An 18,205-nucleotide genomic window follows, 5' to 3' on the forward strand; every position below is an offset into this window, starting at 1 on the left:
AAGTTAAATTTGCTTCCACTTCAAGATAATCAGTATTACTCCACTATATAGCATTAATTGGAGCAAAACCAAATGAGAACGATGTCTTACAGACGTTTAAATATTTGGAAAATCATGACTAACATATTATTCACTGAGGCCTAATGAGCAAAAATGATCAAATCCTTTTTTCTATGGACGTCAAGGCCAATATTATTATCCCAACAGAGCTTTTACCCTCAACCTTTCTTCAATAATCTCTTGTTCTCTCTGCCTTTCCCTTTTAGCAATTACATCACACTTAGCTCTCCATTCAGCTTCTTCCTTTCTACGTTTCTCAGATTCTGCAGACACGTAAGATTTAAAGAGTCAAACAAAATATCTAGCAGGCATGGAGCATGCACATCAGATGGTGTTGCATATAGATGAAAAGAGGAGCTTACCTTCACGCTGACGAGCTTCCTCTTTTTCTTGACGCTTTTTTATCCTTTCCTCTTCAGATTTCAAATGATGTATCTGCTTTCTCTTATTATCCGACTCTTGTTTCCTGGCTCGAATCATTTGGAAAATACCCTCGTCTTGCTCTTTTCTTAGCCTCTCAAACTCATCTTGTCGAAGACTAATCACTCTCTCTTGGAATATATCCTGGAAACAAAATTTAATTTTGAGTTACTTGACAAGAAAAAATTTGCAAGAAGTGATTACTACATATGAAGATACACTATACACAACTTAACAAAGCCAACTGACCTTATTATGCAACATTCTCGCCAACCTTTTCTTCTCCATCGGGTCACTCTCTTGACGTTCCTTCCTGAGCTCGACCTCACGCTAAACAAAATAGAAGATACTATAAGGACCTTTTTTACGCCTAAACTCAGAAGTAAGAACTAATATGTAAAGATTCAAAACTACTCCAAGAATAAATTTCCTTACCTCTTCTACCAATCGTTGCTGATAAGCAGCTTCAATCAACGGGGCAGCTTCTTCTCTCTTTGCCCGTTCCAGATAATCCATAGTTTTGGCAAGTCTTTGGAGCTTCTTCTCCATTTCTTGATCTTTCTTGCGCTTCTCACTCATGGCCTTATCTATCACGCTTTGCTTTGTTACCTTCTCCTACATATAGTTAAAGAAAGTCAATATAGAAACATGCAAAGACAGGTGTACTAATAAACCATTGTTTCAAACAAAATTTACTCCATCGTAAAGTGTCTTCTTTTTTCCATTTTTATGACGTTTTTCAGTGTCCTCAAGCATTACCTGAGCTTCCTCAAGCTCAATCTCCTCTATCTCCCTAAGAATTCTCTGTCTCCTCTTCTCCTGAAGATCTAACGCAAGTCTCTGCTGTTCTGCCTCCACGGTTAGCTTCAGAAGCTTAAGCATCCTCTCCTCCTCTTCACGTTCCTTCAAAACCAAAACACAGAACAGAGAATTTGTCCTCAAGTGACACAACGATAAAGAAAGACAGAAGAAGTATGAATGATGCTTCAGTTCATGTAGGAAAAATACCATCTCTAGTTGCTGACGCTCTTGTTCTTCCTTACTCTTCTCAATGATTGATTTCCGGGCAAGTAGTCTTTTCTGCTCCTTTTCAACAGTCTCTTCTAGATTTGGTACTATGTCACCAAGCTGTGACGATTTACTTGGCGCAGGAAATAACATGGCTCTTACTTTGCTCATAGTCTCAGCAAAATCAGCCAGAGGATCTTTCAGCTCATCAGAATCAATACTCTGATACACAAATAGTTGGATGAAACAAAATAACATCAACCAAAAAAAGTATCAAAAAGTTATAGTAATGAGAGACTGATATAAGCAGAGAGGCTCACCAGATTTCTAAAAATTACAACACCCTTTATGTGATCAACTTTCATGTCAACAAAATTGTGTCTTACAGCATCAGCTGCTATCATCTCAACGGCTGAGAAGTCGAAGAAAGGGACCAACTGAGCTAGATTCTTAATTGTGATTGCCTGATACATCTTAAAAACCTGTAAAATTGCAATATGGAATGGTAAGTATCGTACATATAGAAATCTATACACCAGGTCAAAAACAAGAGTGCACTTACCCGTTGAAGCAACTTCAGAGTAGCAATCTTCTCCAAAGAGGGAACATATTGGGAGAGCTGTACTTCTGGTAAAGAAGGAGCTGAAGACAGTTCACCACCAAGTTTGGAAATTCTATCCAACAAAAGTTTAATCTTGGGACCAAGATCAAGTGGGTGAGATTCGTGCTCCAAGAGACGGTAAAGCTCTTTGACCTCCTGTGTTGCACAGCTCAAAACACCTCTTGAAACCTAATGGAGGATAAATCAAACTCAACATTACCACAGGAAAATAAAACATCACAGAATAAACAACTCAAACTATGAAGTACAGCTGCTAGAGAGTCACCAGCTCTGACAGAAGTGATGCCCGGGAAAGCTGCAAATAAAATGGATGAAATTAGAAAAAGCAAACCATAAACAAAGGATATGGGATTAGAAAAACAAAGTACTTGATGTTACCATATCTCTGCCTTTGAATTTAGGTTCAAGATTAAACCCTATGAGGTTGCTCATCCTCAAATTGTGTTCTTTCTCAGTCTCAAGCTCCAACTGCGATGCACCGTGAGACAGACCATATGGTGGAACAGATAATGCGGCCAAGACAACAGATGACGCTATTAGCTGCAAATCCTTCTGGCTTAAGTTCTTATTGAAAATCTTCTGCAAGCTAAACAACTTAAACCATGCAGAAGCATGGTAAAGATGGTTTGAAGAACTCCAGAAGATCTCAGTCAATTTGGAATAGTAAACCACCAATAAAGATGACTTGGGCGTTTCCTTGACCATGCACATTAAGCCACATATATCTTTGGCAGTACGAAAAGCTTCCTGCGAGTAGAATGATACATCAAACATAAGAAAATATTCTAGATCATTGCTACCAAAACAGATAGAGAGGATAGAACGATTAGAGAAAGACAGAGTTGGCATATTACACAATGACACACAAACATACCTTCCAAAGTCCAAGCTCAGTAGAAACTTCCAACTGTTCAAATCTTGTGTCCAGATAACGTTGCAAGCTCTCGGGCGCCAACATATCAGGTCGGTCTCTTGCTCTATGGAATTCTTTTGTTCTGTTATACTGCTTACAGAACTGGGATGTTTTATGTTGCATCTACAAGATAATAACACACATCAAATTAACTGACCAACTAAAAAACCAAAAGCTAACAAGCGTAGTGTCGTCGCAGGAGAACTAACCGCATTCTCTGGTTTGGTAGAAATCGCCATGATTCAGAGTTTCAGACTATATAACCTGAGACAAGGATGGCTTTCTATGAATATCAAATCATCAAATTTAAGATAAAGATTGAAACTTGGACAAAACCACCAGTTTAAATCAATGGAAACATATTCAGAATCTAAAAAGAAACTTATTATGATTTAGAAACAGACACACGAGTTCTCGCACAAACCCATGATTCAATTCATACTATCAAAATGATACAGGAAAGAAGGGTTAGCTGGAGAGAAGAAGAAGATAGTTTGAATGTGGCTGACGTGGAGGTTTTGAGGAATCTGATTGGAGGGGAAGGAGCCAATGACGTTGTGTTGTTGACCATTGACGACGCTGAAGGTTAAAGAGGCCGAGGAGTTCATTTGCAAGATTATGAAAGAATCATTTGATAGAAAAACTTGTAAAAACTCTAAAAAATAGCTCTGTTCAATTGCTAGGTTTCTCTCATCTTGAGAGCTAGCTATGTCGATTTGGTGTTTAATGAATACTCAATCGATCGTTTGTTGATTTCTTGGTGTGTTTGTGCGATTGTGAGTTTATTTGTATCACAAAACTTTTTGAGCGAGTGTAGAAGACATACCCAGCGGAAAATAGTAGATGATTCGACACAAATACAAACGAAATCAATCCGAAGAAACAAAAGATTCAATCAGTCTTGCGGGAGAAGAATAACGAGGGTGCGAGAGAAAGAGAGGGCACGAAACCTAACTTTATATAGAATAAACGAGTTCTCTCACAAAAAAACTGATGTGTCATATAGTTTTTGTATCTTTTTTTTTTAATAAATACTCTTAAATCTCATTATGTAAATATGTCATTGACAAATATAAGGCAATGTTCTTTTCATTAGTTTTAAAAAATCAAAGATTTAGTCAGCAATTAAAATCCAGAAATGTATCTATATTAACATTTTTGAAGTACATTTTGGTTTATGCCATTTAAATTTTACTTATTTAATTTTTTTTTACAACATTAACCCCTAAAACAATTTTATAAATAACTTTGCAGAGAAACTCAAATACTAAACTTTCTTAAATTGACTAATATTTGTTAAATTTATTGCCATAAAATCTTAACAACATCTATATATTTTGATTTTTCCAAAAACAACTCTAGCCATTAAAGTTTTAACCCATTAAATCTCCAAAACTATTTTTATGGATGCTAGAATCTCTCAAATTTAAATGATATACAACAGATTTTCCATAATAAAAGTTTACAATATCAATAATTATATTAACATTAATAAATTTCCTAAACCAAAAATCCAATTATAAAATATCACATTAAATATGTTGAAAACCCCCCATATAATTTGATTTATTTCTTATTTTTTGAAGAATTACCAAAAAAATTAAAATTCTATTAATTATCATAAACTATATATATTTACATGGAAAATTTATAAACTATAAAAATATGCTAATTTGGTAAAACAATTAACATAATTAAACTTGATAAAAAAGTTATTTTGATTTTGGTGAGACGGGTTGGCATTAATCCCATATAGGAAGTTAAGTGAAATTATATTTTTTTTTTAAAACACTTTTAGATGTGTACCAGGAGACAAATGTATTACTAGACTATACATATACCAGACGGGTTAAAACCTAGAAAAAACTACAAAATCCTATATTTTGAATATTTATATCAAATACCTGTAAAATTTTATATTTTTTAAATTAATAAAACAATAATAAAATAAAAAATAAATATAATATAAATTTTAAATTCCCTTTTAAAAATTAAAAATATTTGTCCCGCGGTGTACCGCGGGTTAAATCCTAGTATAATTATCAATTTCATAACATATCCTCTATATATTAATAGAGAAGCACTCTCACAAAATGCTGATGTGTCGCGCTCACATAGCTCTTGTGTCTTTTTTAATAAATATTCTTACATCTCATTATCATTTACATAAATATGTCATTGACAAATATAAGGCAATGTTCTTTTCTATTAGTTTTAAAAAATCAAAGATTTAATCAGCAATTAAAATCCATAAATGTATTTAATTATCAATTTCATAACATATTTAATTATTAGAAGTAAATTACATTTCACAAACAATAAAAAAAATTATTCATTTGTTTACCACTTTTATACATTTTTCTCATTGCATTTTTTAAACTTAAGATTAGTTTAAATTAAACCGATTAGTCTAAAAATATTATTTTATCTACTTAATGGTATAGTGATATAGATAATAATGTGAAACATAAAATATATGAATTTGCTTTTTAGAAACACAAAAATATATCAAAACTTTCTACACCAACTTAAATTCTTTTCTAAGTTCAAATATTTCACGGGTGAAACTTATTTTACAAAAAATAAACGCAAATTTGAATAAACGAAAAATAAACTTCAATTACATATTTTGTTTACATAAATAATCTTAAATCTTAAATAATAATTTTACTATAATATTTTTTTTAAACTGATTTATCCCGCACTATGTGCGGGTTAGTACCTAGTAGGATTTTGTTTTTTGCAGTTGTATTTATTTACAAATAATAAATTACAAAAAGGGTTTATAGGGTTTATTGTTTTCCTTTTTTCTTAAAGCATAAACCCTTGAAAATATGTAAAGTTGGAAACATATATGTTGAGAGTTTTAATGCAACTAGCGCACTTGTAAAACAGTGGATTTAAGAGTAGCACCAGATCTCTCCTTTGGTATACAACAAAATCAAACGAAAAATGGCATAGCTACAAATCAAAAACTGGAAACACACATGAACAGTCAGATCACTAGAAGGTAGGAGCTACTAAATTGATACTAGTTGATAAACCACACTGTTATAGAGATTCAAGTAGTTTACGATGAAGATGGTGTATGAAGCATTATACCATGATGAAGCTTTGCACTTCTAGAAACTGTTTAGAAGATCCTTGAAGAACAGAAGGTTGTTTCTCTTCTTGATGTATATGTCATCCTTGATTGGGAAAATCAATATCTTTATGTACGAGAAATAAGTGATCCAAGTCTGTGAAAGAATAAGCAAAAAACATCCAAGTCTTTGAAAGAAACTGATGACTTCTCATGGAGGCCGGAGAAGCTTGTTCACAGCCGTGTCAAGAACATCCACATTTCTCCTCAGGTGCTTTCTGCAGATTGATTTATCAAGGATTCCACAACAAATAATGACGAAACCAAGATTAAGAAAGCTTTGAACTGAAATAGTATGTCTGCGTGTTCAACATTCAGGCACAAACATGGTTGACACGCAAATAACAATAATAAGGATACAACCGAGCCGCCAAATTCTCAACGCCTTTAACTTCCTCGTTTAATCTGCATGTAGAGCAAAAAAAAGAAATCATCTCGGAAGCAAAAAAAACAGAAAAACTCGTTCACAAACGGTTGTGAATGCATTTTGAAAGTTGGAGGTCAAGGGTCAGGAATCACAATCAAACTTCAGATGAAACAAAGGGCAAGATATCTATATATCCTCGAGTAAATAAGCAACGTATTTGGGGCACAGATTCGGTGTGCTCTGTGATCAGATTGGACTAATATCAAGATAATTATGAAAGTACCTGAGGCAAGAGTTGATGTAACGGTTCCCTTTGGTAGCTGCATCTAAAGCTGACAAAGTCAAAAATTAATTGTTCAGCAAAATTGAAACCATTCCTCTTAGTCCCCAATAAAGAATAGAATAACCAATTAGGCTCAAAAACAAGCAGTGTCCTTACCACTTTCCTGAAGCCTTCCTGCTGCATCACCAAAGCAACTCATGTGGTCAACTGAGCTTCCAGTAGCCTATACCAACAGTCAAAAGACCATTGAACAAAAACTTAGCACAATCGTTTCAATCGTCCACTAACATCTCAAGAATCACATAATCTCAAGCAGCAAAAGATTAAAGGAACCTTCAATAGCTCAAAACATAAACTTTGAAATTGGTTTTCAATCTATTGATGAAATCTCCAAAATTGTAGCAAAAAGCCCTAAAGTTTCTTAATTTATAAGAAATTAACAAAATTGATTCGATTCAGAACCCTCGACTCTAATTCTCCCAAATGTCATAGTTCCTCGGCAACGATGTGGTAACCAACGAACGAAAACATCAATTCATAGAAGCGTACTCTAGTCTAACCTCAGAGAGAGTTGATCGGAGGGAAACAAAAAGAGACGCAAAGCTCTCCGCGATTGCCTGAGAATCCTTCTCCACCGTAGCAAGGGTTCTCAAAATCTCCCCTTGTTTCAACGAAGACGACTCCGATCTTTCACCGTGGTCTTGATCCGGACCAGTTTCCGTCGCCGAATCGTCCTCAACCGCCTCAACCACATCAATTTTAGCTCCGGCGTCCATTTTCCGGTGAGTACTCGATGCTGCCTCTCGGTAACGACACAGTAGTCAAGATTGGAATCTGTTCTCCAAGTTTTAAGAAATTAAAAAAGCACCCACTACTATTTTATCACTTTATATAACACCCCAATGTTTTAAAATTTTCAATATGATACCCTTTCAGGCTTTCATAAGCATGACTTGACTGATTCATGAGCTTCAAAAGGATATCCTCGGTGTATTATTACCACACTCGAGCTAGTTTTGTGAGTTTGGAACCCGTTATTGGGTGACGACCTAACTCAGCCATTGACTGACCAAGTGAGGACTCATATAAAATTCCAAAGTCTACGTTAGAAAAATTCAATTATATGATTAGTCAATTTCGTACAGCGCAAGATATTGTCAAATTGACAATGAAATCCCTGAGTCGTACATAAAAAAATTATATATATTCCAAGATTGGTGGATTTTGATTTTCATATATCAAAACACACAAAGGGAAAAAGAATAAAATGGTCAAGTTATCAGTAATCTTCTGGTTTGTGCTCGTGAGCATTTGTCATGTCTCTGCACGTATATGTCTCGAAGGATCTGGTTTTTTCACACCAAATGATACATACGACTTAAACCGTCGGGCCTTGCTTTCTTCTCTTCCTTCTAAGGTCACAGCTAATGACGACTTCTACTACACGACAGCGACCGGGGAATATCCAAACAGAGCATACGGTCTAGGGATGTGTGTCCCAGGTACGGATGCACACACTTGTTCTGATTGTATCATCACTTCGACTGCTATATTGTTGCATAATTGTACTAATCAGAGAGAAGCTGTAGACTGGAGAATGGATAGTAGAACAGTTTGTCTTGTACGCTACTCAGACCGTTACTTTTATGGATCCCTCGGAATGGAGAGTCTGCGGAGTGATAACTTTACCAGAGATCTCGAAGCTAACTCGACGGATTTAGATATCACATGGGAGGCTATGATGATTGATGTGATAGAACAAGCTTCCTCTTTGTACTATGCAGCCCGAATACGGAAGCTTGAGTCGACTGGCTCACCCATTTACGGTTTTGGGCAATGTAGTAAAGACTTATCTCTTAAAAACTGCACCCGGTGTCTACAACAAAACGTGATTGAATATAGGTCGTGTTGCAGTGGGAGACAAGGAGGCATTATTTCTAGGCCAAGCTGTTTCATTCGATGGGAGATTTATCCCTTCTTGGGACTTTTCGATAGTATTCCTCCTCGTCAAAAAGGTAAGAGTTAAGACCATGTGTCCATGTTTTGCAATCCTTGTTGTGGTCAGGTCATATGATTATAACCATATCTAACTATGTTTTGAAGCTATTTCTGCTCTGTTCGTTGGGTTCGTACAGATGGCAGAAGCATTTCTACAGGAACTATTGTGGCAGTTGTCGTTGTTCCCATCTTATTGCTTGCTCTAGGATTTGTTCTTTGGAAGAGGATACAAGCGTACAGAGCAAAGAAAACTGAAAGTGAGTTTCCTCATGTTTTGGTAACATAAGTTGAGGGTTAAAACACTCCCAAAATGTAGATCTTCAATCAGTTTTTTTTGTCTCTTCCTCTGTTTCTCACCGGTATAAACACTATATATGCATACTTTTGTTCTGCAGCTGCGGATGATATTACAACTTCAGGTTCGCTTCAGTTTGAGTTTAAAGAAATTGAAGCTGCCACAAGTAATTTTCATAATATTAACAAGCTTGGTCATGGTGGCTTTGGTGAAGTTTACAAGGTATATAAGTTTGTCTCTAGTACTTTTTTTTTTTTTGTGTGTTAGATAGAAAAGAAAAACATTTGCTGACAATGATGTGAAGATCATATTAATCCACAGGGAACGTTTCCGGATGGAACAGAAGTTGCTGTGAAAAGGTTGTCTAAAACGTCGGGACAAGGTGAAGAAGAGTTCAAGAACGAGGTGTTTCTTGTAGCAAAGCTTCAACATAGAAATCTTGTTAGGCTTCTCGGGTATTCTGTCAAAGGAGATGAAAAGATATTAGTCTACGAGTTTTTGCCTAACAAAAGTCTCGACCACTTCCTCTTTGGTAAGAAAAGAAACAAGTAACAGGGTTCATATTCTCTGAAACATTGGTTCTTGATCTCATATATAGTCTAATTGTTTGGTATATGGGATTTGTGCAGACCCGAAAAAGAAGGGTCAACTTGATTGGACAAGACGGTACAATATTATCGAGGGAATTACTCGAGGGATTTTGTATCTTCATCAAGATTCACGGCTCACAATTATACACCGTGACCTCAAAGCGGCTAACATTCTCTTAGATGGCGATATGAACCCAAAAATTGCGGATTTTGGTGTGGCTAGGAATTTCAGAGTGGACCAAACTGAAGCTACCACAGGAAGAGTAGTTGGAACATTGTAAGTAATTGTCCATTTTACTTATAATCAATTTGTCCTTATTGTTCTTGATGATAAAACTGAAAGTGATATGACGCTGCATTTTGCAGTGGTTACATGCCACCCGAATATGTGACAAATGGGCACTTCTCGACTAAATCTGATGTATATAGCTTTGGAGTTTTGATTCTAGAGATTATTGGTGGAAAAAAAATAGTAGCTTCAACGAACAAGATGGCTCTATAAGCAACTTGGTCACATATGTTAGTAAATTTCCAATGCCATATCTCAAACTTGTCTAGTAACGATCATGGCTCTCAACATTTTTAGTTTCTTGATATATAACTTGTATAGGTATGGAGGCTTTGGAACAATGAATCATTGTTGGAACTAATAGACAAGGCCATGGGGGAGAATTATGATATAAATGAAGTCATTAGATGCATTCACATCGGGTTGTTATGTGTTCAAGAAAATCCTGCCGATCGTCCAACTATGTCTACAGTCTTTCATATGCTCACTAATACTTCAATTACTCTTCATGTGCCTCAACCACCAGGATTTGTCTTTAGGGTCAGATCCAAGCCAAACCCATTAGCTGAGAGATTGCAGCCTGGTCGGTCTACTAGCATGTCTTTTGCTTGTTCTGTATCGATCACATGTCTTAGTCCTCGCTGAAAGCAGGGCTAAGTTTGATATGTATAAAAACCAAATATGCTAAACATGCACACATTATCTGAATTATCTAACATGCTCTTTTTCGCATTTTTTATTAACCTTTAGTGCCATCATAAGTAATCAATTGAGCTTCAAGTTCAACGTAAGTTTTTTTTTTTTTTTTTTGGTTTAACCCTTGATTGGTCTTGGTGTTGGTTTCCGAACATGTGATGCCACAGCCACAAGACTCAGCCATCTGCTGCCATTTACACTTGACTTTACAAATATTAGTTAGTCAAGTAACTAATTATTGTATGATACACAATCATAGTGCTGATAAGAGAATTTTAATCAATTTGAAGAGAGTAAAACCTCTAAATAATTTTCTTAAATTCCAATTACGCTGTAAAACATATATGGCCAAAAGGTTACTTACAGAACTGGATATATTGCTTTATATAGTTTACAGCCTAAAATGACAGAGAAACTTTATATCAAATACCGTCTGGATATTTTTATGTGTTTTAATTTTCAGATATGTGGAGGACATACTAAATGAGGAAAAATCTGTTCGTTCATATTTCAACTAACCGACTCTAATCACTCAGATAGTGGGTCTAGTTCACGCCTGCTTTGCGGGAAAAAGCCCGGTGCGCGAGGTGCTAGCATAGTGATTGTGTTACTGGTGAGCATCATGATAATGGTTGCTAACGTTGGACGGTCTTCTGGATTTTCTTGAACACATAAAAGCGCGATATGGATGCATCTGGTGACTTCATTACTCTGATAGTTCCTTCCAATGGACGGATCCACCAGCTTTAGTTGCGAGCCATTTCTCCAAAGCTTCCAAGCCTAACACAATGAACAGTCAAATGTTTATTAACACTGTCAAATGTTTAGAGTTACTAAAAATGCAAATAGTTTAAGGTCTTTATGCCCACATAGGTGACCAAGTTGCCAGCAGTCGTCGTAGTTTCATCGATCTGGTAGAGGTTACTATTCCTCTTTCCGCTTATAATCTCAAGTATTAAGATTCCAAAGCTATAAACGTCAGATTTCATGGAAAATTTGCCATGCAATGCGTACTCGGGTGACATGTACACGCTGAAAACATACAAGTCAGGTAAAAAAAATAGGGCAGGGATTAACGATATTCAGTTTTATCGGTTATTATATATGAGCAGAACTTACAAGGTTTCAGCTACCCAGTTCGTATTGCCTCGACTTTCCTCCATTCCAAAAATCGTGGCCATTCCAAAATCTGAAATTTTTGGGTTCATATCGGCATCGAAGAGAATGTTGCTTGCTTTGAAGTCACGGTATATGATTGTGAGCTGTGCATCTTGATGAAGATGTAGAATTCCTTGAGCAATCCCTCCAATGATCTTGTATCGCCGAGTCCAGTCTAGCTCACCTTGCTTCTCAGGATCTGCATATCTCCATGTAAAACCAATTTTATTCTTAAGCTGTATGTAGAAGGGGTCACTTTATTTTTGTAGATTCTCTTATTTAAGTTTTCTCAAACACAAGTTGCACTAGTTGTAAAAACTCTATTTTTTCTTTGAGTCTAATTTAGTATTATATTTAAAAAAAAAAAGAAAGAAGGGGTCATTTGAATAAGCAAATTGTTTAGGAAACTATACCGAATAGAAAATAGTCAAGGCTTTTGTTGGGAACAAATTCGTAGATCAAAATCTTTTCCTCTCCTTCCAAACAGAAGCCAAGAAGCCTAACCAGATTCCTATGTTGAATTTTTGATACATGAACAGCCTCATTCTTGAACTTTTTTGTGTCTTGTCCTGACACTTTCGAGAGCTTCTTCACGGCAACTTCTGTTCCATTTGAAAACTTACCCTACATAGCAATTAAAGAAACAGAAAAGTACAAGTAACTTAGCCTATCTATTTTAACTTACCAAATTTGGCAAACAGATATAGCTTTTATACCTTGTAAACTTGGCCAAATCCACCTTGGCCGAGCTTATTACTCTTCGAAAACTTATTCGTTGCAGCTTCAATTGTCTTAAAATCGTATTGCAATGAATTTTTAGTTGAAACATCACTATCAGCTGCAAGGAAAGGCTGTATTAGTAATGCTTCCTCGCTTCATCTCTTGGCTAAGAGACAATATATGCTTATAATGAAAAATACCAATTAAAAGGATAAATCATAAAAAACTAACATTCAAATTCAATTCCTTGCAATGGCTTTCTCCTCCAGCAAAGAAAAAACCCTAAAACAACAAGTATCAAGACGATAACAACTGCTAGAACAGTAATCCCCACTACAAGTCCAGCTGAAACTCCTCTGCTATCTGCTCATGACATAAAAGTTTGAATCTATTTCAGTTTTTCTTAAAGTCATAGTTTAGTCTGTTACATACTTACCTTTATTTGTCATAACTTTGCAAGGACTTACTATTGTCTGGCGTCTTGCCCCGGTCACCAGCGGAAGGTGGTTGTGGCGCAGTCATAGGACGTCTCATCGGAGGAGGAAAAGGAGCTGGAGCCAAATTAATGTTACCAAAAGCCTTTGAGAATGTAAACAATTGCCACCGGAAAAAGCAGATTGGCCGCATAACATAGCCTCCTGTGTTATTACCACAGCATGACTGGTACTCACGTACGCCTTGTCGCAGGCAGTTGTCACAATCACTCGGGGATATATCTGGTGTGCAATGCATCAACGCGTATATATTCTGGAATTTTGTCAAGTTTGCAAAATCAACTTTGTAATAATTATTACTGGACGATGGTGTGCTGCTTGCTGTGGAAGCTGCAGCAATCATACGAAGTGTCAATCCTTCCCAAGTTGTCTTGAACTCTGATAGATTTGAGGCGATGGTCGCAGTGTTTAAGACCAAATACTGCGTTTCAGTTTCCCAATAAGCTGCAGATCCTGAGAAAGAAATGTTGGAGTAGCGGACAAGGCACAAAGTTGGATCAAGTGCCCAATAATATGCGTCTGTTTGGTTGACGCAGTCCTGTATCAACCACCCTGCCGCGCCTTTTAGACAATTGGAACAGTCACTTGGAGTTGATCTCGGGATGCACATCCCTAATGCATAGACTCGATTCGGCTCTTCTCCAATGGAACCGTAATAGAAACCATCTTGAGACGCGGCATCAGAAGGAAGAGAAGAGAGGATGAGACGGCGATTTGAATCGTATGTACCGTTGGGTATGAAACTCTTACGGTTCTGTATGCATGTTTGTGCTGAAACAGAGGCAACACCAAAGCTTAAGAGGACAAAACAGAGGATTGATAAGAAACTCCTCTGCTTCATTTTGCCTTAAAAGATTATAGCTGTAACATATGTCTTAGTACTCACGCATGTATCTGTTACTAACCCGTTTAGTTTAAACTAATAATCAACCGAATTGATACGTGGTCCCAAAACCTCCATAGTGGGCAGCAAAAGTCAATAATGTTTGAAATTTCAAATATGGACCAATAAAATGACGAGTCACTTCGTTTACTTATTATGGGTGCATGACAACAACTACGACACATTTAGGTGTCATATTTTCCGAATGAAGTTATACTACTTTCCTTGGCATTTATCAGACAATAATAGATTGTAAACAATTGCTAATGCAAAAGTTAAAATGTATCTCTGAATCGCCGATAACAACAAACGAACATGTGGTTATTGTAGCTTGTCACTAATGACAACAAAACGAATTATCAAGTGTATTTGTCCTTTTTTTTTTCGTTAGTCGTCGCACATTGTTATCTCTTGTTGCTGTCATCTACTGCTGACTCTAGCAGCAATGAAACGATTAGAACCACAAAAATTACTAGAACTCAGCGAGTTGGAAGGGGACCAGGTGATGAGTATTGGGCTAATTCGTCGTGTTACCTTTTTTCAACTAATGCGTCAGTGTCATTAGTTTCGCAAATAAAGCAATATTGATTCGAATGGTGTATCTGCGGATATTAGTTTCTAATGAACCAAATACTTAAACAGAGTTTTGACAAATAAACGTATAGTGGATTGAGAGGAAGGGAAGAATGAGACTTACTCGTGGTCACACATCATATTCATTTAGTGACTATTCAAATCATATTCATTAATTCATATTCTGAAACAGCTGCCTATGAGAGATGCTTTTGAGAATACTATTCTCTGCAAGAATTAAATTTAGGATTGGAGGTTACAAACAAGACAATCAACAGATGATGCAAAAGAAGAAGATGGTCGACTTGCCAGCAGTCTTCTGGTTTGTGCTACTGCTAATAAGCTCTTGTGCTGTCTCTGCACCAACCTGCATTAAGAGATCTGATTTTTTCAAAGCCAATAATGGTCGTTACGAGAAAAACCTCCGAGCCATGCTCTTGTCTCTGCCTAACCGTGTCACGGCTAATGAATGCTTCTACAAGACTCCGTTCCAGCCCGGTCCAGACATAGCATATGGTCTAGGGTTGTGTAGCCGAGGTACTACAACACAGGCTTGTTATGAATGTATCAAGAGTGTGTCTGATAGCTTGCTACAGACATGTCCTAACCAGACGGAAGCTATAGACTGGAGTTATAGAGACTCGGTTTGTTTGGTACGCTACTCAAACCACTTGATTCACGGACCGCTTGATTATGGATTGATGTGGTCAGATTATAAGGAGTATAAAGATATCCGAGCCAACTTGACGGAGTATAAAACTACCTGGCAGACTTTGATGCGTCGCGTGATAAACAAGGTTGATATGTTGTTGTACGCCAACAGCACACAAGAGCTTGGGTCGTCCCCATTCCCAACCATATATGCAATCGCACAATGCAATAAAGACCTAACCCTGTCGACCTGCAACGAGTGTCTACAACAATTTCTGGATAATAATAGGTCATGCTGCCGTGCGATACAAGGAGGCTATATTGCGAGGACGAGCTGTTTCATGCAATGGGATCTACGTCCACTTCCGCAATTATTCGGGAATCTGCCAACACCTCCTGAATTACCTAACGGTCAAACCAGCACAACTAAGAAAGGTACGAATTGAAGCTTTCATTTTAAAGTTTGTCTTCTCTGTTTCTAGGTTGGGTATCGACTGTTTCTTTGTGTTTGCGTTTGCTTTTTTTTTTCTTTTTCTTTTTCTCTCTTTTTCATATGCATACGAGCATAGAACGAAATAATTTTGCGTTTTCCGTTTGCATAAATTATTATATGAAAATATTTGTTCACATAATCAAACGGGCATGTACTCTATAAGTGACCAGCTTCCATGCAGATGGCAAAAATTTATCTACAGGAAGTATTGTGGCAATCGCATTAGTTTCCATTGCCGTGACAACTGTACTGCTTGCTCTTGGATTTGCTGTTTTTAGGAGGAAAAAAACTTACCAAGCATTTGCAAGTGCAAGTGAGTTTCCAATGGTTTGCTAGAACGACCCATTCTCAAAATATTATGAGCTTGAAGGCAAAATCATTATTATTCGACGTCCATCTTCTGTGAGTTGTTTTCTTATACTCTGTTGCTTTTTAGATGGTTATTTATCTGTTCCAAGGAGACCGAGGAGGACTTATGGTGGTGCATCGCCACATGATGGTAAAAGTATTAATTGACGAGTTGGAGATGTTAATGTCCCTTGGAAACTGTACATCATAACACTATTATGTATGCTATCGTTGTGCAGCTGCGGATGATATTACAACGTCTTCAAGTTCACTTCGATTTGATTTTAGAGAAATTACAGCTGCAACAAGCAATTTTCATAAGAGTAACAAGCTTGGTCATGGTGGATTTGGTTCAGTTTACAAGGCATGCTGTTCTTAAATTTTCTAAACTACTTGTTTGCATGATAAACTCATGTCCTAATTCTGATAGTAATTAAAGGTGATCATACGAATGAGCAGGGTATGTTCCCGAATGGAACAGAAGTTGCTGCAAAGAGACTATCTAAAACATCAGATCAAGGTGAGAAAGAGTTCAAGAACGAGGTGCTTCTTGTAGCAAAGCTTCAGCATAGAAATCTTGTTAGACTTCTCGGATTTTCGGCTGAAGGAGAAGAGAAGATACTAGTTTACGAGTTTGTTCCCAACAAAAGTCTCGATCATTTCCTTTTCGGTAAGAGACCAATGAGACATATAGACTTATATATTATGTGAAACCTCTTATCTCTTAGTCTAATGGGAAATGGGTAATATGTGTAGACCCGGTAAAGAGGGTTCAACTGGATTGGGCAAGACGGCACAACATTATTGAGGGAATCACTCGAGGAATTCTCTATCTTCATCAAGATTCACGGCTTACAATCATACACCGTGACCTCAAAGCCAGCAACATTCTCTTAGACGCCGAGATGAATCCAAAAATAGCTGATTTTGGTATGGCTAGGAACTTTAGAGTTAATCAAACCGAAGCAAATACAGGAAGAGTAGTTGGCACATTGTAAGTAATTGGCATTTAGATATAATCTGAAACTTGATGGCTCCTTTTTTATTGTTGGTAGTAAAACTAAGATTTATATGTGGTGTGTATTTTGCAGCGGTTACATGCCACCTGAGTATGTAGCAAATGGGCAGTTCTCGACGAAATCTGATGTGTATAGCTTTGGAGTATTGATTCTGGAAATTATTGGTGGCAAGAAGAATAGTAGTTTCCATAGGATAGATGGTTCAGTAAGCAACTTGGTCACACATGTGAGTATTATTAAACCGCCAATGCAATCTCATATATTTTTTTTCTCCTTTCAAAAGTGATCATGGCTCTTTACATCAGTTTATTGAAAAATGCATAAATAGGTTTGGAGGCTTCGAAACAATGGATCATTGTTGGAACTCGTAGATCCAGCCATTGGGGAGAACTATGATAAGGATGAAGTCATTAGATGCATCCACATAGGGTTATTATGCGTTCAAGAAAATCCAGGAGACCGTCCAAGCATGTCTACAATATTTCGAATGCTCACTAATGCTTCAATTACTCTACCTGTGCCTCAACCACCTGGATTTTTCTTTAGGGAAAGAACCGAGCCGGACCCATTAGTCGAGAGATTACTGCCTGGTCCGTCTACTAGCATGTCTTTTACTTGTTCAGTCGATGATGCGTCGATCACGAGTGTTAGACCTCGTTAAAATTGAGGCTAATGAATAACATATACATTTTTTTCATAAGCCCAAAAACACAATACTCTATCCCTCTCTCTTTGACAATAAATGTGGTTTAGACACCACCTTTCATGCACATTAAAAAAAATACTAAAATAATAATAAAAAAAGTTATATAGAAACTTTTTTCTAAACAAAATTTCTATTACACAACAAAGAAAAAAATATTAAATTCTGTATATTGAGTATTTTATGCCATTCAAAACAAAACTAAAATGACCTTATTTCGAAGCAAATATGCAAAAAAGAGTTGTGAATGAATTCTCTGTTTTTTCTTCATAAAGTTGAGACTACTGACGCTTTAAGATTTGAGTTATTACTTGAGAAGGAAGAAAAGAATAATTGAGCTATTATTTCTTGTTGTTGCAATTGATTTATCAGGTTTTCATGGGGAGGCCGCATCCAAGTCTCTCACATGCTTGGAAATATTTGTTTCTTTTGCCGGCTTAGTTGACCTCAACTGAGTAATCTGTGATTTCTCTTAATCTC

The 18,205-nt window shown here is 36.6% G+C and overlaps 4 protein-coding genes and 1 pseudogene across 11 annotated transcripts; 2 read left to right on the forward strand and 3 right to left on the reverse strand.

Moving 5' to 3' along the window:
• Nucleotides 1–26: 26 nt before the first annotated feature.
• LOC104731142 (eukaryotic translation initiation factor 3 subunit A-like) lies at nucleotides 27–4,025 on the reverse strand. 6 transcript variants are annotated; one of them, XM_019233382.2, is made up of 13 exons: nucleotides 3,850–4,025; nucleotides 3,233–3,287; nucleotides 2,985–3,146; nucleotides 2,489–2,857; nucleotides 2,376–2,405; nucleotides 2,051–2,278; nucleotides 1,809–1,970; nucleotides 1,489–1,710; nucleotides 1,240–1,383; nucleotides 916–1,095; nucleotides 730–810; nucleotides 423–624; nucleotides 27–323 (listed from the first exon to the last, which is right to left on the reverse strand). In XM_019233382.2, the coding sequence occupies exons 2-13, from the start codon at nucleotides 3,260–3,262 to the stop codon at nucleotides 196–198; spliced, it is 1,938 nt and encodes a 645-aa protein (XP_019088927.2). In that variant the 5' UTR covers nucleotides 3,263–3,287; nucleotides 3,850–4,025; the 3' UTR covers nucleotides 27–195. The 6 variants fall into 6 exon arrangements, with proteins under 6 accessions (XP_019088927.2, XP_087335438.1, XP_087335439.1 ...); XM_087479312.1 differs by having other exon boundaries at nucleotides 3,533–4,025; XM_087479313.1 differs by having other exon boundaries at nucleotides 3,448–4,025.
• Nucleotides 4,026–5,880: 1,855 nt separating this feature from the next.
• Nucleotides 5,881–7,877, reverse strand: LOC104731143 (uncharacterized). 2 transcript variants are annotated; one of them, XM_087479314.1, is made up of 6 exons: nucleotides 7,744–7,877; nucleotides 7,376–7,649; nucleotides 6,972–7,038; nucleotides 6,816–6,864; nucleotides 6,526–6,570; nucleotides 5,881–6,383 (listed from the first exon to the last, which is right to left on the reverse strand). In XM_087479314.1, the coding sequence occupies exons 2-6, from the start codon at nucleotides 7,589–7,591 to the stop codon at nucleotides 6,317–6,319; spliced, it is 444 nt and encodes a 147-aa protein (XP_087335440.1). In that variant the 5' UTR covers nucleotides 7,592–7,649; nucleotides 7,744–7,877; the 3' UTR covers nucleotides 5,881–6,316. The 2 variants fall into 2 exon arrangements, with proteins under 2 accessions (XP_087335440.1, XP_010448720.1); XM_010450418.3 differs by lacking the exon at nucleotides 7,744–7,877 and having other exon boundaries at nucleotides 7,376–7,719.
• Nucleotides 7,878–8,053: 176 nt separating this feature from the next.
• LOC104731144 (cysteine-rich receptor-like protein kinase 24) lies at nucleotides 8,054–10,730 on the forward strand (annotated as a pseudogene). Its single transcript, XR_015575066.1, has 7 exons — nucleotides 8,054–8,830; nucleotides 8,951–9,070; nucleotides 9,209–9,330; nucleotides 9,430–9,640; nucleotides 9,738–9,975; nucleotides 10,065–10,217; nucleotides 10,309–10,730. The product of XR_015575066.1 is annotated as a cysteine-rich receptor-like protein kinase 24 (transcript).
• A 256-nt stretch (nucleotides 10,731–10,986) lies between these two features.
• On the reverse strand, nucleotides 10,987–14,057 carry LOC147930319 (cysteine-rich receptor-like protein kinase 22). Its single transcript, XM_087479316.1, has 7 exons — nucleotides 13,029–14,057; nucleotides 12,793–12,924; nucleotides 12,558–12,679; nucleotides 12,255–12,465; nucleotides 11,803–12,040; nucleotides 11,553–11,715; nucleotides 10,987–11,463 (listed from the first exon to the last, which is right to left on the reverse strand). The coding sequence occupies exons 1-7, from the start codon at nucleotides 13,894–13,896 to the stop codon at nucleotides 11,212–11,214; spliced, it is 1,986 nt and encodes a 661-aa protein (XP_087335442.1). The 5' UTR covers nucleotides 13,897–14,057; the 3' UTR covers nucleotides 10,987–11,211.
• A 485-nt stretch (nucleotides 14,058–14,542) lies between these two features.
• Nucleotides 14,543–17,722, forward strand: LOC104733342 (cysteine-rich receptor-like protein kinase 21). The gene is made up of 8 exons (XM_087479315.1): nucleotides 14,543–15,597; nucleotides 15,837–15,968; nucleotides 16,092–16,154; nucleotides 16,243–16,367; nucleotides 16,463–16,673; nucleotides 16,760–16,997; nucleotides 17,095–17,248; nucleotides 17,351–17,722. Exons 1-8 carry the CDS (start codon nucleotides 14,718–14,720, stop codon nucleotides 17,681–17,683), a joined length of 2,136 nt encoding a protein of 711 aa, XP_087335441.1. The 5' UTR covers nucleotides 14,543–14,717; the 3' UTR covers nucleotides 17,684–17,722.
• Nucleotides 17,723–18,205: the final 483 nt, after the last annotated feature.

Source organism: Camelina sativa, chromosome 12, assembly GCF_030686135.1.
Source record: "Camelina sativa cultivar CO46 ecotype springtype chromosome 12, ASM3068613v1".
In the NCBI taxonomy this organism is placed as follows: Eukaryota; Viridiplantae; Streptophyta; class Magnoliopsida; order Brassicales; family Brassicaceae; genus Camelina; species Camelina sativa.